This window comes from Ranitomeya imitator, chromosome 4 (assembly GCF_032444005.1).
Source record: "Ranitomeya imitator isolate aRanImi1 chromosome 4, aRanImi1.pri, whole genome shotgun sequence".
NCBI classification, from domain to species: Eukaryota; Metazoa; Chordata; class Amphibia; order Anura; family Dendrobatidae; genus Ranitomeya; species Ranitomeya imitator.
In genome coordinates this window covers 394855495-394868919 of record NC_091285.1, presented here as the reverse complement: position 1 = coordinate 394868919, position 13425 = coordinate 394855495, and the positions used below count along the sequence as shown (strand labels likewise).

At 48.4% G+C, this 13425-nt stretch overlaps 1 protein-coding gene across 2 annotated transcripts in view; it reads right to left on the bottom strand.

Annotated features, from left to right (window-relative positions):
• The window catches only part of KIN (Kin17 DNA and RNA binding protein), a 35896-nt gene extending 26962 nt beyond the window's left edge, over window positions 1-8934 (bottom strand). For both annotated transcript variants that reach the window (XM_069765304.1, XM_069765305.1), the window contains exons 1-3: window positions 8765-8934; window positions 4425-4519; window positions 1493-1536 (exon numbers count right to left, since the gene is read on the bottom strand). In XM_069765304.1, coding sequence (XP_069621405.1) covers window positions 1493-1536; window positions 4425-4519; window positions 8765-8878 — 253 coding nt within the window. In that variant the 5' untranslated portion in view covers window positions 8879-8934. The remainder of the gene's footprint in view (window positions 1-1492; window positions 1537-4424; window positions 4520-8764) is intronic.
• Window positions 8935-13425: the final 4491 nt, after the last annotated feature.

Sequence of the window (13425 nt, the reverse complement as noted above, 5' to 3'; positions counted from 1 at the left end):
AACTTGTTTCAATGGATACTGTAAAATACACACACCGGTCCGAAGAGAAGGACAGTGAAAAACTAGTTGTTGATAGTCTGGTTACATTGTTGTTTTGGACAATTTTTCCACAAGAAATCAGATGCACTGTTTAAAAGGTCTGTGACAATGCGGAACAAGGGAATTAGATTGTGGCATCACACCTACGATCTCAGTACCATCCGGATGGTGACTAACAATTCGTAATAATGGCACACAGCCTTTGGCACTGCTCTAATCTCAAATAACGAATACATCTGGGCACTATATGAAAATACACAAAATCTGAAATCTAGTTTTAGGCTTAAGTCTTAGGGTACCGTCACACAGTGGTACTTTTGTCGCTACGACGGTACGATCCGTGATGTTCCAGCGATATCCATACGATATCGCTGTGTCTGACACGCAGCAGCGATCAGGGATCCTGCTGAGAATCGTACGTCGTAGCAGATCGTTTGGAACATTCTTTCGTCGCTGGATCTCCCGCTGTCATCACTGGATCGGTGTGTGTGACACCGATCTAGCGATGCGTTCGCCGCTGTGCTGTGCTTTCACATTGCGGCCGGCAGTCAGTGAGTGCGGGAAGCAGACGGCAAGGGACAGACACCTGAATGTAAGTATGTACTGTTTGTTTTTTTTTACGCTGGTAACCAGGGTAAACATCGGGTTACTAAGCGCGGTCCTGCGCTTAGTAACCCGATGTTTACCCTGGTTACCCGGGGACCTCGGCATCGTTGGTCGCTGGAGAGCTGTCTGTGTGACAGGTCTCCAGCGACCACACTACGACTTACCAACGATCACGGCCAGGTCGTATCGCTGGTCGTGATCGTTGGTAAATCGTATAGTGTGACGGTACCTTTACTTCAGTCTGCAGACTCAAGAGTCATTCTAGGTCCTCCAGGCCAAAACATTTCTAGACAATTCATAATTCTAATTTACTACATTCCTATCTGCTATTCCACCTCTCACCATTTATGATATAGTAGGAGTAAAAACTCAGTTGGGTGCATCCAATGGTCTAGAGTCAGCCATTTCGGACCACTCAGACTTTAAACATCCAGGCGGTCCACATACTACTCCGTAATGACATTCTAAAACGTGACTGCAAAGTAAGCAGCCGCTGGAGCTGGTTGTCAGACCACAATGTTCTCCCCAAAGAGGGTTTACCACTATCTCTGCCTTCCTTATCTTTGTATACACCGCGGTGAACATGTGCCGCACATACAGATGAGGAAGAACTGATAGTTCCTCCTCCTCCGAACCCAGCGATCAGGTGATCACTGGAAAGCAAAAAAGGAGTGGGGGCTGCTGGGTCCTAGCAGACCCATATCATCATTAGTGTTCAAGCAGGAAGCTGAATTTGCTCGGTAACCAGAGTTAATATGCCAGCCACAGTTACAGGGAAAATCAGCAATTTCTTTTTAAATGGTGATATGACCCTTGTAATTACAGATAAATGTGAAACGTTCCTCACCAAAGCGTCTTCTTAAAAGTTCCAAAAATTCAGTGCGGAATTCACTTTAAAAAAAAAAAAAAAAAAAGAAAGAAAATAGTCAAATACTGATTTTACAGATACAGTAGAAACTTACAGGTACATGAATACAGTGATGGGAATATTACATTAAAAACTCACATTTCTATAGACTCTAGACTTGAAAATACAAGCAATACTGAGGGCTGGAAAAGAACAAATGAGAAGTCCTACACTCACTCGTCTAACTATAACAAGGATGGTAAATAAACATTAGGAGCAGTGCCTAGTAAAAGGACTATAAACATAAGGATGAATGACCTCGGGGAGATCAAAACATCCAACACCGCGGAGACACCATCACGTGTTTCTCAACGCAGTGATCCAGAACACTGCTCCCATCCCTTATGGGAAATATGCAAATGCATGTAGAAAAGCCGCAGAGTCACCATGATGAGCAAATACCCCGAAACAGCTGTCTGTGGATGGATACCATGTTTTGGCATAGGTGGTTTTCCCTTTTTGGATGCTGCCCTTCCCGTGGTTGTTCCTTCCTGGTGAAGGACCTGGCTATTCATTGCTTGCGTTGAGAAACACGTGATGGTGTCTCCGCGGCTTTTCTACATGCATTTGCATATTTCCCATAAGGGATAGGGGCAGTGTTCTGGATCACTGCGTTGAAAAACACGTGATGGTGTGTCCGCGGTGTTGGATGTCTTGATAATAATAATAATAATAATTTTTATTTATATAGCGCCAACATATTCCGCAGCGCTTTACAAATTATAGAGGGGACTTGTACAGACAATAGACATTACAGCATAACAGAAATACAGTTCAAAACAGATACCAGGAGGAGTGAGGGTCCTGCTCGCAAGCTTACAAACTATGGGGAAAAGGGGAGACACGAGAGGTGGATGGTAACAATTGCTATAGTTATTCGGACCAGCCATAGTGTAAGGCTCAGGTGTTCATGTAAAGCTGCATGAACCAGTTAACTGCCTAAGTATGTAGCAGTACAGACACAGAGGGCTAATACTGCATAAAGTGTATGAGAACATGATGCGAGGAACCTTTTTTTTTTTTTTTTTTTTTTTTTATTATAAATAGGCCACACAGGGATCGTTAGGTTAATGCATTGAGGCGGTAGGCCAGTCTGAACAAATGAGTTTTTAGGGTACGCTTAAAACTGTGGGGATTGGGGATTAATCGTATTAACCTAGGTAGTGCATTCCAAAGAATCGGCGCAGCACGTGTAAAGTCTTGGAGACGGGAGTGGGAGGTTCTGATTATTGAGGATGCTAACCTGAGGTCATTAGCGGAGCGGAGGGCACGGGTAGGGTGGTAGACTGATACCAGGGAGGAGATGTAGGGGGGTGCTGAGCCATGGAGTGCTTTGTGGATGAGGGTAGTAGTTTTGTACTGGATTCTGGAGTGGATGGGTAGCCAGTGTAATGACTGGCACAGGGTAGAGGCATCGGTGTAACGGTTGGTGAGGAATATGATCCTGGCTGCAGCATTCAGGACAGATTGGAGCGGGGAGAGTTTGGTAAGAGGGAGGCCGATTAGTAGAGAGTTACAATAGTCCAGACGAGAATGAATAAGTGAAACAGTCAGAGTTTTTGCAGAGTCGAAATTAAGAAAAGGGCGAATTCTAGAAATGTTTTTGAGATGCAGGTAAGAAGAGCGAGCCAGTGATCGGATGTAGGGGGTGAATGAAAGGTCAGAATCAAGGATGACCCCAAGGCAGCGGGCATGTTGCTTTGGAGTAATGGTGGAACCGCACACGGAGATGGCAATGTCAGGCAAAGGTAGGTTAGTAGAGGGAGAGAACACGAGGAGTTCAGTTTTTGACAGGTTTAGTTTCAGATAGAGGGAGGACATGATGTTAGAGACAGCGGTAAGACAATCACTGGTGTTTTCTAAAAAGGTCGGTGTGATATCGGGAGCAGAAGTGTATAATTGGGTGTCGTCAGCATAGAGATGGTACTGGAAACCAAATCTACTGATTGTTTGTCCAATAGGGGCAGTATACAACGAGAAGAGTAGGGGGCCTAGGACTGATCCTTGAGGAACCCCAACAGTAAGGGGAAGGTGAGAGGAGGAGGAACCAGCAAAACATACAGTGAAGGATCGGTCAGAGAGATAGGAGGAGAACCAGGAGAGAACGGTGTCCTTGAGGCCGATGGAGCGGAGCATAGTGAGGAGGAGCTGATGATCCACAGTGTCGAATGCTGCAGAGAGATCCAAGAGAATTAGCATGGAGTAGTGACCATTAGATTTAGCTGTTAGTAGGTCATTAGAGACTTTAGTGAGGGCAGTTTCAGTAGAGTGTAAAGAGCGGAAGCCAGATTGAAGAGGGTCGAGAAGAGAGTTATCTGAGAGATAGCGGGTAAGACGGGAGTGGACCAGGCGTTCGAGGAGTTTAGAGATGAAGGGAAGATTAGAGACAGGTCTATAATTGATCTCCCCGAGGTCATTCATCCTTATGTTTATAGTCCTTTTACTAGGCACTGATTCTAATAGCCAGTTTCCTACTCCACACTGATGAGGGGCAAATACCCCAAAACAGCTGTCTGTGGATGGATACCATGTTTTGGCATAGGTGGTTTTCCTTCTTGTATGCTGCCCTTCCCGTGGTTGTTCCTTCCCGGTGGTTATTTATTGCTTGCGTTGAGAAACACATGATGGTGTCTCCGCGGCTTTTCTACATGCATTTGAATATAACCAGGATGGTACAGACACAAAGCTGTGGACACACGGGACCATCAGACAATATAGGGCATAGTGGAAATGTCAGAGACCCCTTTTAGCTTTGCTGGTGTATGAATAGTGATACAGCCAGACCGTATTCTTCTCTATAATAAGGAAACATGGCAGCCAATTTAGTAAGACGAGCCCTTTAAGTCCACCAATCTGTGTTGTAACTACTCACTGCGAGAAGTAATCCATGAACTGCCGGGGGTTCTCGGACGCAAGCAGCAGCTGTCTCTGGTGGGATTCGGACATGCAGTGACACTTGAAGCCATTCTTAGGAGAAATTAAACAGAAAATGATCATTTTTAACAAATAAGGCAGCTTCAGATATGGAAAACATAAGGCATCAACAAAACATATCTAGTAATGTCCTAAAGCAAACCATTCATAAAACCATGAAAATAGAGGGGTCCTGCAACAGTGACCACATGATTCCCAAGCATCAGGGATACCAATGAAAGGATGGCTGCAAGGCCCCATGCTCATCTCCTGACTTTTCCCTCAATAGGTTTCTTTAAAGATGGCATTGTACAGAGGACATCCTGCATATAGGTGTTTAATGGGGATTTTCGATTTCTGAAAAAAACCTTTCCCCTTTTTTAAGACCCCCTCCCAAAAAACAGTCCTTTACACACCCTTCCTGGGTCCAGCATGAAGATTCCATTGCTGCCCTGTGTCTGGAATGGTCTGAAGCGCCGATGTCATGTCGTCAGCGCTGCAACCAATCAGTGAGCGCAGCGGCTCTGCCCAAGTTGACAGCATGAGCTGCTCATATCACTAATTGGGTGCAGTGCTGTCAGACAGAAGAAGTGGCACCAACACAGAATTCACCAGTGTGTCACTTACTTACAATGGAAGTTTTATCACCAGAACATTTTCACTGATGGACTGCAGCTCACATGAGCCCTGGTCTGAACACGCCCCCTCCTGTGATCAGCAGCTCACTGTCAATAGACAGTGTACATAGAAAGCTGTGGTGTGGGTGGAATTACCCGCTTCATGCTGCATCTAAAGCTCTGACTATCACAACGGCTGCACCCAGTAATCTAAGTCAGGGGTCCCCAACTCCAGTCCTCAAGGCCCACCAACAGGTCATGTTTTCAGGATTTCCTTAGTCTTGCCCAGGTAATAATTGCATCACCTGTGCAATGCAAAGGAAATCCTGAAAACATGACCTGTTGGTGGGCCTTGAGGACTGGAGTTGGGGACCCCTGATCTAAGTGATACATCATTGGATTCAGGGTCTCTCTGCCTCCATCAAGCTGCTCTCAGATGAGGTAGCAAAAGCCTGCTGACAGATTCCCTTTAAAAGCACCATTCCAGTTTATTTTTTTCAGTGCTGGAGTGGTGCTACTAATCAAACTTTCCTGACTCTAGTATTATACTTACCAGCCATAGTCGTCTGCTCTTCCAAGTGACAGGCCATCTTTTGTTTGCAGAAGTCAGAGGTAACAGTCACGAACTGTCAGTGTAAGGCTACTTTCACACTTGCGTTTTTTGCAATCCGTCGTTTTGGGCAAAAAACGGATCCTGCAAATGTGCCCGCAGGGTGCGTTTTTTGCCCATAGACTTGTATTAGCAACGGATGGCCACACGTCACGTCCGTCATGCGACGGATCCGTCGTCACAAAAAAAGTTCAATGTAACTTTTTTTGTCCGTCGCGCCTGCCATTTTCTACCGTGCATGCGCGGCTGGAACTCCGCCCCCTCCTCCCTGGACTTCAGAATGGGAAGTGGATGCGTTGAAAAACTGCATCCGCTGCCCACGTCGTGCACAAATTTCACAACGTGCGTCGGTACATCGGCCCGACGCATAGCGACGGACACAAGTGTGAAAGTAGCCTAAGACTATGACAGCCAGGACCAGGCCCGCAGACTTGCATAGAGTTGTGATTCTAGATCACCCAGCAAACACTGGAGCCAACCGGCAGGCCACAAGTAGCAGAAGACATAAAGATGGTGGATGGTAAGTATAACATTTGGGGCACCACTGCACAGGTAAAATTAAAAAAAATGCTGGACAATGCGGAATCCGAAATCCTCTGTGGTCACATTCTAGCAGGGGCTTATCTCTAAGACACCCTAGAAAACAGTCAGGAGGCCCTGATGTGTACAACCATTGGCTGCAGCAGTCATGTGAGGAGAGTTGTAGTTTTGTAATTTATTACCCCTCTCTTTCTTTTTCCACTCACTCCCATTAGCGCAGATGTATAAATCCCAGCAGTGGTCACTTACAGATATTTGTGATAGAACGGGTCATTGTAAAGAGCCCCCCGATACCAGCGCGGTCCGGTAATTGGAGCCACCAGTGTAACCAGTCAGTACATGGCATTTCTTCCAGCTGTGAGCAGGATTATTAGGCTATGTGCACACTTTGCGGATTCATGTGAGGATTTTTCCGCACCGTTTGACAAATCCGCAGGTAAAACGCACTGCTTTTACCTGCGTCTTTTGTGCAGATTCCACCTGCAGATTCCTATTATGGAGCAGGTATAAAAAGCTGCGGAATCCGCACAAAGAATTGACATGCTGCGGAATAAACAACGCTACGTTTCAGCACATAGCCTTAGAAAGTGGAAGCGTTTAGGACTACAGCTACTCAATGCGACTATGTAAAGTGACAGATCGGGGGTCACTGAGTGACTGTATAAAAGTCACTAACGCTCTGTACTCAACAACCGCAGACTCCAAACCTCCTCTGGCACCAACATCAGCACAAAACTGTGTGTCGGGGGCTTCTCATGGCCGAGCAGCTGCTCACAAGTCTTAAAGGGGGTCGCCCCAAGACTGAACTACTAATGATCTATGCATATGTCATCAATATGATGTCAGAGGGCACCGGGTCACTTGAACGGGAGACAGACTGCAGTACTCGGCAATAGCCACTAGGCAATAGCGGGGCGGCAGTGTCAAACCCAGCCACTGTAGGAACAGATATTGGGGGAGTTGCCGAGTATCGGACCCCCACCAATGTCATATTGACAGTGTACCCCATGGACAGGTCATCACTAGGTCAGTCCTGTGTAATCCCTCTAGCTCACTAAGCAAAATGTCACGTCTACTAGACTCACTAGGAATCTGTCAGCAGAAGAGAATTCAGAGAAGTGCGGCCATCAATTCAGTGAGTGAAAGTGTGTAACGCACATACATGTGGTCACATCACCGCTGACTGGCATGGAGAACATGGGAGTCATCCCACAGCGCCGGCAGCCAGCCCACAGGAGGCACACGTCCCATAGAACCTGCAGCCAGGCCACGGGGGGCACACGTCCCATAGAACCCGCAGCCAGCACACGGGGGGCACACGTCCCATGGAACCCGCAGCCAGCCCACGGGGGCACATGTCCTATAGAACCCGCAGCCAGCCCACAGGGGGTACGCGTCCTATAGAACCCGCAGCCAGCCCACAGGGGCACGCGTCCTATAGAACCCGCAGCCAGCCCACGGGGGGCACACGTCCCACAGAACCCGCAGCCAGCCCACGGGGGGCACATGTCCCATAGAACCCGCAGCCAGCCCACGGGGGGCACATGTCCCATAGAACCCGCAGCCAGCCCACGGGGGACACATGTCCCATAGAACCCGCAGCCAGCCCACGCAGGGCACATGTCCCATAGAACCCGCAGCCAGCCCACGGGGGGCACATGTCCCATAGAACCCGCAGCCAGCCCACGGGGGGCACATGTCCCATAGAACCCGCAGCCAGCCCACGGGGGGCACATGTCCCATAGAACCCGCAGCCAGCCCACAGGGGCACGCGTCCTATAGAACCCGCAGCCAGCCCACGGGGGGCACACGTCCCACAGAACCCGCAGCCAGCCCACGGGGGGCACACGTCCCACAGAACCCGCAGCCAGCCCACGGGGGCACGCGTCCTATAGAACCCGCAGCCAGCCCACAGGGGGCACATGTCCCATAGAACCCGCAGCCAGCCCACGGGGGCACGCGTCCTATAGAACCCGCAGCCAGCCCACGGGGGGCACACGTCCTATAGAACCCGCAGCCAGCCCACGGGGGGCACATGTCCTATAGAACCCGCAGCCAGCCCACGGGGGGCACATGTCCCATAGAACCCGCAGCCAGCCCACGGGGGGCACATGTCCCATAGAACCCGCAGCCAGCCCACGGGGGGCACATGTCCCATAGAACCCGCAGCCAGCCCACGGGGGCACACGTCCTATAGAACCCGCAGCCAGCCCACGGGGGCACATGTCCCATAGAACCCGCAGCCAGCCCACGGGGGGCACGCGTCTTATAGAACCCGCAGCCAGCCCACGGGGGGCACATGTCCCATAGAACCCGCAGCCAGCCCACAGGTGGCACATGTCCCATAGAACCCGCAGCCAGCCCACGGGGGGCACATGTCCCATAGAACCCGCAGCCAGCCCGCGTGGGCACGCGTCCTATAGAACCCGCAGCCAGCCCACGGGGGGCACATGTCCCATAGAACCCGCAGCCAGCCCACGGGGGGCACACTTATTATAGGGCCCACAGGGGCACACGTCCTATGGCACTCACCTCGTCCCGGCACTGCTTCTGGCACATCTGGCAGTACCATCGTAACTTCTGTAGCCCCTTTGATTTAATTCGGTTGGCGATCGCCTTCGGTGTCAGAAAGTCCGCCTTGCCCATAGCCCCGCACGGATCCCGGCTACCGGTGGAACTATTTCCGTACGATGTGATGCACTGGCGTAAACACGCGAAACCTGTCGTCACTTCCGGGGGTGGATCGTGTGAGACATCGCCGCCATCTTTGTAGTGGGCAGTGGTGCCCTGTCTCCAGTCTGTACTCCTGTAGTAAGATTACTGCGTATGAATCAGAAGCACCCACACACTCAGTCAGCGCCGTACATGGAGCGGGTGCCCCCGGGATTTCCGGGCGGTTTGTACAGAGATGTGGGCTCTGATCCTTCCTGACACAGGACTTCACCATAGACTACAGTGCGGCGGGTGCGGCCATCTCCCCGGGTGTCACCCCCCATGTATTAGATGTCTTCCCTCACAACCCTGAAGCACAGGCCGTGGTGAGGTCTCCTCGGTCCGTGTAATCGGGCACTTTTCCCTGCACCCTGCTGTTTTTCTGGCGGATTCTGCCCAGTAGTGGCACAAAACGTCCTATAAGGCTATGTGCCCACGATGCGGATTAGTGTGCGGATTTTTCTGCAACATTTTTGAAAACTGCGGATTCCACCTGCGGTTTTCCACCTGCGGACTCCTATTATGGAGCAGGTGTAAAACGCGGAATCCGCACAAAGAATTGACATGCTGCGGAAAATAAACCTCAGCATTTCTGCGCAGTATTTTCCACAGCATGTGAACAGCAGATTTTGCTTTCCGTAGGTTTACATGGTATTGTACAATGCATGAAAAACTGCTGCGAATCCGCAGCATCAAATCCGCATCTTGTGCACATACCATAACATAATCCGATACAGTCACGTCGTTCGGAAACCCTGAAGTGGTAAGGAGACGAGACCTGCTCATTATTGGGGGCTTCCACTGGCCGGCTGTCCGCTCTGTGTACTAGAGAGTAACATGCGCTGACCACCGGAGGAAAGGTAGCAAAACTCAAAAACAATCGCCAACTTTTTTCGGAGGCAGATGCGCCGGGGTCTTAAGACACTGCACACACACCCTATGTAAACTTTTGAAACTTTTTTCTTCCTTTTTTCTCCAGAACCCCATCTCAGCCTGAAAAAACCCTAAATACTGTTCCCTCACTACGCTATCTAACTGCTTTATTTTATTAGTTTTACCACCTTCCTGTGATGATGCCTCATTAATAATAATAATCTTTATTTTTTTATATATAGCGCTAACATATTCCACAGCGCTTTACAGTTTGCATACATTATCATCACTGTCCCCGTTGGGGCTCACAATCTAGAATCCCTATCAGTATGTTTTTGGAATGTGGGAGGAAACCGGAGAACCCGGCGGAAACCCACGCAAACACGGGGAGAACATACAAACTCCTTGCAGATGTCCTTGGTGGGATTTGAACCCAGGACCCCAGCGCTGCAGTTTTATTCACTGAGCCACCGTGCTGCCTTGTTGAGATTCCCCAGTGCATGCTGGGGAAATGATTCGTTATCACATGGCAGAGGCTGCGGTCACTGTCTCAGCCTTTGCCCCACCCGGAAATAAAGCCTCATCAGTGCGGTTAGTGGCTGGGCTAGTCCCTGCTCTACTGAGCATGCATCGGCTGACGTATGCTCAGTAGGATCTTGTCACTGTGGAATATTACTTTTAATACACAGTGACAGTGCGCTCCCTCCCCAGCTCGTCTCTTCTCTTACAAGCAGAGACCTCCGACACCAAACTGACAATACTTTTGGTGACAGGGCTGATCTATGATCTCACTGCTGCTCAGTTATCTTCTTACAATGCACACTGACACTGCGTTTTCTTGCCAGCTGGTTACTTTTCAATAGAGTTGGATAGGGGTGCACTGTCACTGTGCATTAAAAAGAATATTGCACAGTGACAAGAGCCATATATCGTAATTGACAACCAATGCATGTTCAGTAGAGTAGGAACTAGCCCATCCACTGAAGTGGACATCAATGATAACGCTTCACTCCAGGGTGGGGGCAGAGACGGCAGCAATGGCCACATCCCAGCATGCAGTGGGAATTCCCAAACAAAACGTTATCAAACAGGAAGTTAGTGACAATAAAAGCAAATAGAGAAGAGAGGGAATGACAGGGATTTTTTAACTAAAGTATATTAGAAAAGCAATTAGATTCTTACATTAAATAGACTTTTATGACTCAGTCTGCGTGTTTTGGACCACCCTTTAGACAAGGACCTAACTTCAGTAGGCTGGAGGGAGCCAGTGAGCGGTAGACCCCTCAATGAAGAATCGGCAAATCACACGGCAAAGTTTTCAATGATACAGTTAGTAAAATAAGCTTTTTGTAACCCCACAATTTCATAGCACAGAATTTACACGATCTTTTGTACATACCGACCAGTGATGAGAAGTTAGCAGCACAGTGACTGCAAGATGCATATAGTGCCCTGAGATAGTAATCTGATGGGTGCAGGTGGATGTGGCACAGGGTGCGCCTAAAGGGATGGCAGGGTGATTTCGGGAAGACCTGTCACATAATGACAAAAGTGCAACATTATCCTGAATAGCAGACGCTCGCCTCTGTCGCCAGTGCACTTACGGCTCACTAATTGTGGATTGTTGGCCTGTTTTCTTGGATTTCTTTGCCATCAGAGGTTTTTAGCAATGTGTCATCTCACTAACATGTCAAGAAATATCTCAACAGGTATAATACAAATATATACAGGTACGTCCATATATAGTTGGACAGAGACAACATTTTTCTAATTTTGGTTATAGACGTTACCACAATGAATTTTAAACAAAACAATTCAGATGCAGTTGAAGTTCAGACTTTCAGCTTTCATTTGAGGGCATCCACATTAAAATTGGATGGAGGGTTTAGGAGTTTCAGCTCCTTAACATGTGCCACCCTGTTTTTAAATGGACCAAAAGTACAGTATATACTCAAGTATAAGCCAACCCCCTTAATTGTGCCACAAAAAACTGGGAAAACTTAATTACTCGACTATAAGACTAGGGTGGGAAATGCAGCAGCTACCAGTAAATGTCAAAAGTAAAAATAGATACCAATAAAAGTAAAATTAATTGAGACATCAGTAGGTTAAGTGTTTTTGAATATCCATATTGAATCAGGAGCCCCATATAATGCTCTATAAAGTTTATGATGGGCCCCATAAGATGCTTCATATTAAAGTATGCCCCATATAATCCTGCATAAAGGTTAATAATGGCCCCATAAGATGCTCCATAGACACATTTGCCCAATATAATGCTGCACAAATGCTGATTATGGCCCCATAAGATGCTCCATATAGACACTTGCCCCATATAGTGCTGCACAAACGTTATGGCCCCATACAGACACTTGCCTCATATAGTGCTGCACAAACGTTATGGCCCCATACAGACACTTGCCTCATATAGTGCTGCACAAACGTTATGGCCCCATACAGACACTTGACTCATATAGTGCTGCACAAACGCTATGGCCCCATACAGACACTTGCCCCATATAGTGCTGCACAAACGTTATGGCCCCATACAGACACTTGCCCCATATAGTGCTGCACAAACGTTATGGCCCCATACAGACACTTGCCTCATATAGTGCTGCACAAACGTTATGGCCCCATAGATGCTCTATACAGACACTTGCCCCATTTGCTGTTGCTGCGATAAAAAAAAAAGAAATCACATACTCACCTCTCCGTCGCTCAGGCCCCCGGCACTTCCAATATTCACCTGCTCCTCGTTCTGGCGCCGCTCCATCTTCAGTGTCTTCTGCACTGAGGTTCAGGCAGAGGGCGAGCACTAACCACGTCACCGCGCCCTCTGACCTGAGCGTCACTGCTGAAGACGGAGCGGCGCCGGAACGGGGAGCAGGTGAATATTGCGCTGCACTCCCCGTTATACTCCCCTGTTCCTGGCACGGTGCAGTCCCTGCTGCCCGACGCCGCAGCTTCATCCTGTACTGAGCGGTTTCCGTTACCGCTCATTACTGTAATGAGCGGTACCATGTGACTGCTCAGTGCAGGAAGAAGCTGGGGCGCCAGGGACCTGCAGAAGCCGCGCCAGGAGTAGGTGAGTATAATTAGACAGCCCCCCGCTCTCCGTCCCCTGCCGACCCCTGGGTATGACTCGAGTTTAAGCCGAGAGGGGGACTTTCAGCCCAAAAAAATTGGCTGAAAATCTCAGCTTATACTCGAGTATACAGTAGGGCAAAAAAGTATTTAGTCAGTCAGCAATAGTGCAAGTTCCACCACTTAAAAAGATGAGAGGCGTCTGTAATTTACATCATAGGTAGACCTCAACTATGGGAGACAAACTGAGAAAAAAAAATCCAGAAAATCACATTGTCTATTTTTTTAACATTTTATTTGCATATTATGGTGGAAAATAAGTATTTGGTCAGAAACAAACAATCAAGATTTCTGGCTCTCACAGACCTGTAACTTCTTCTTTAAGAGTCTCCTCTTTCCTCCACTCATTACCTGTAGTAATGGCACCTGTTTAAACTTGTTATCAGTATAAAAAGACACCTGTGCACACCCTCAAACAGTCTGACTCCAAACTCCACTATGGTGAAGACCAAAGAGCTGTC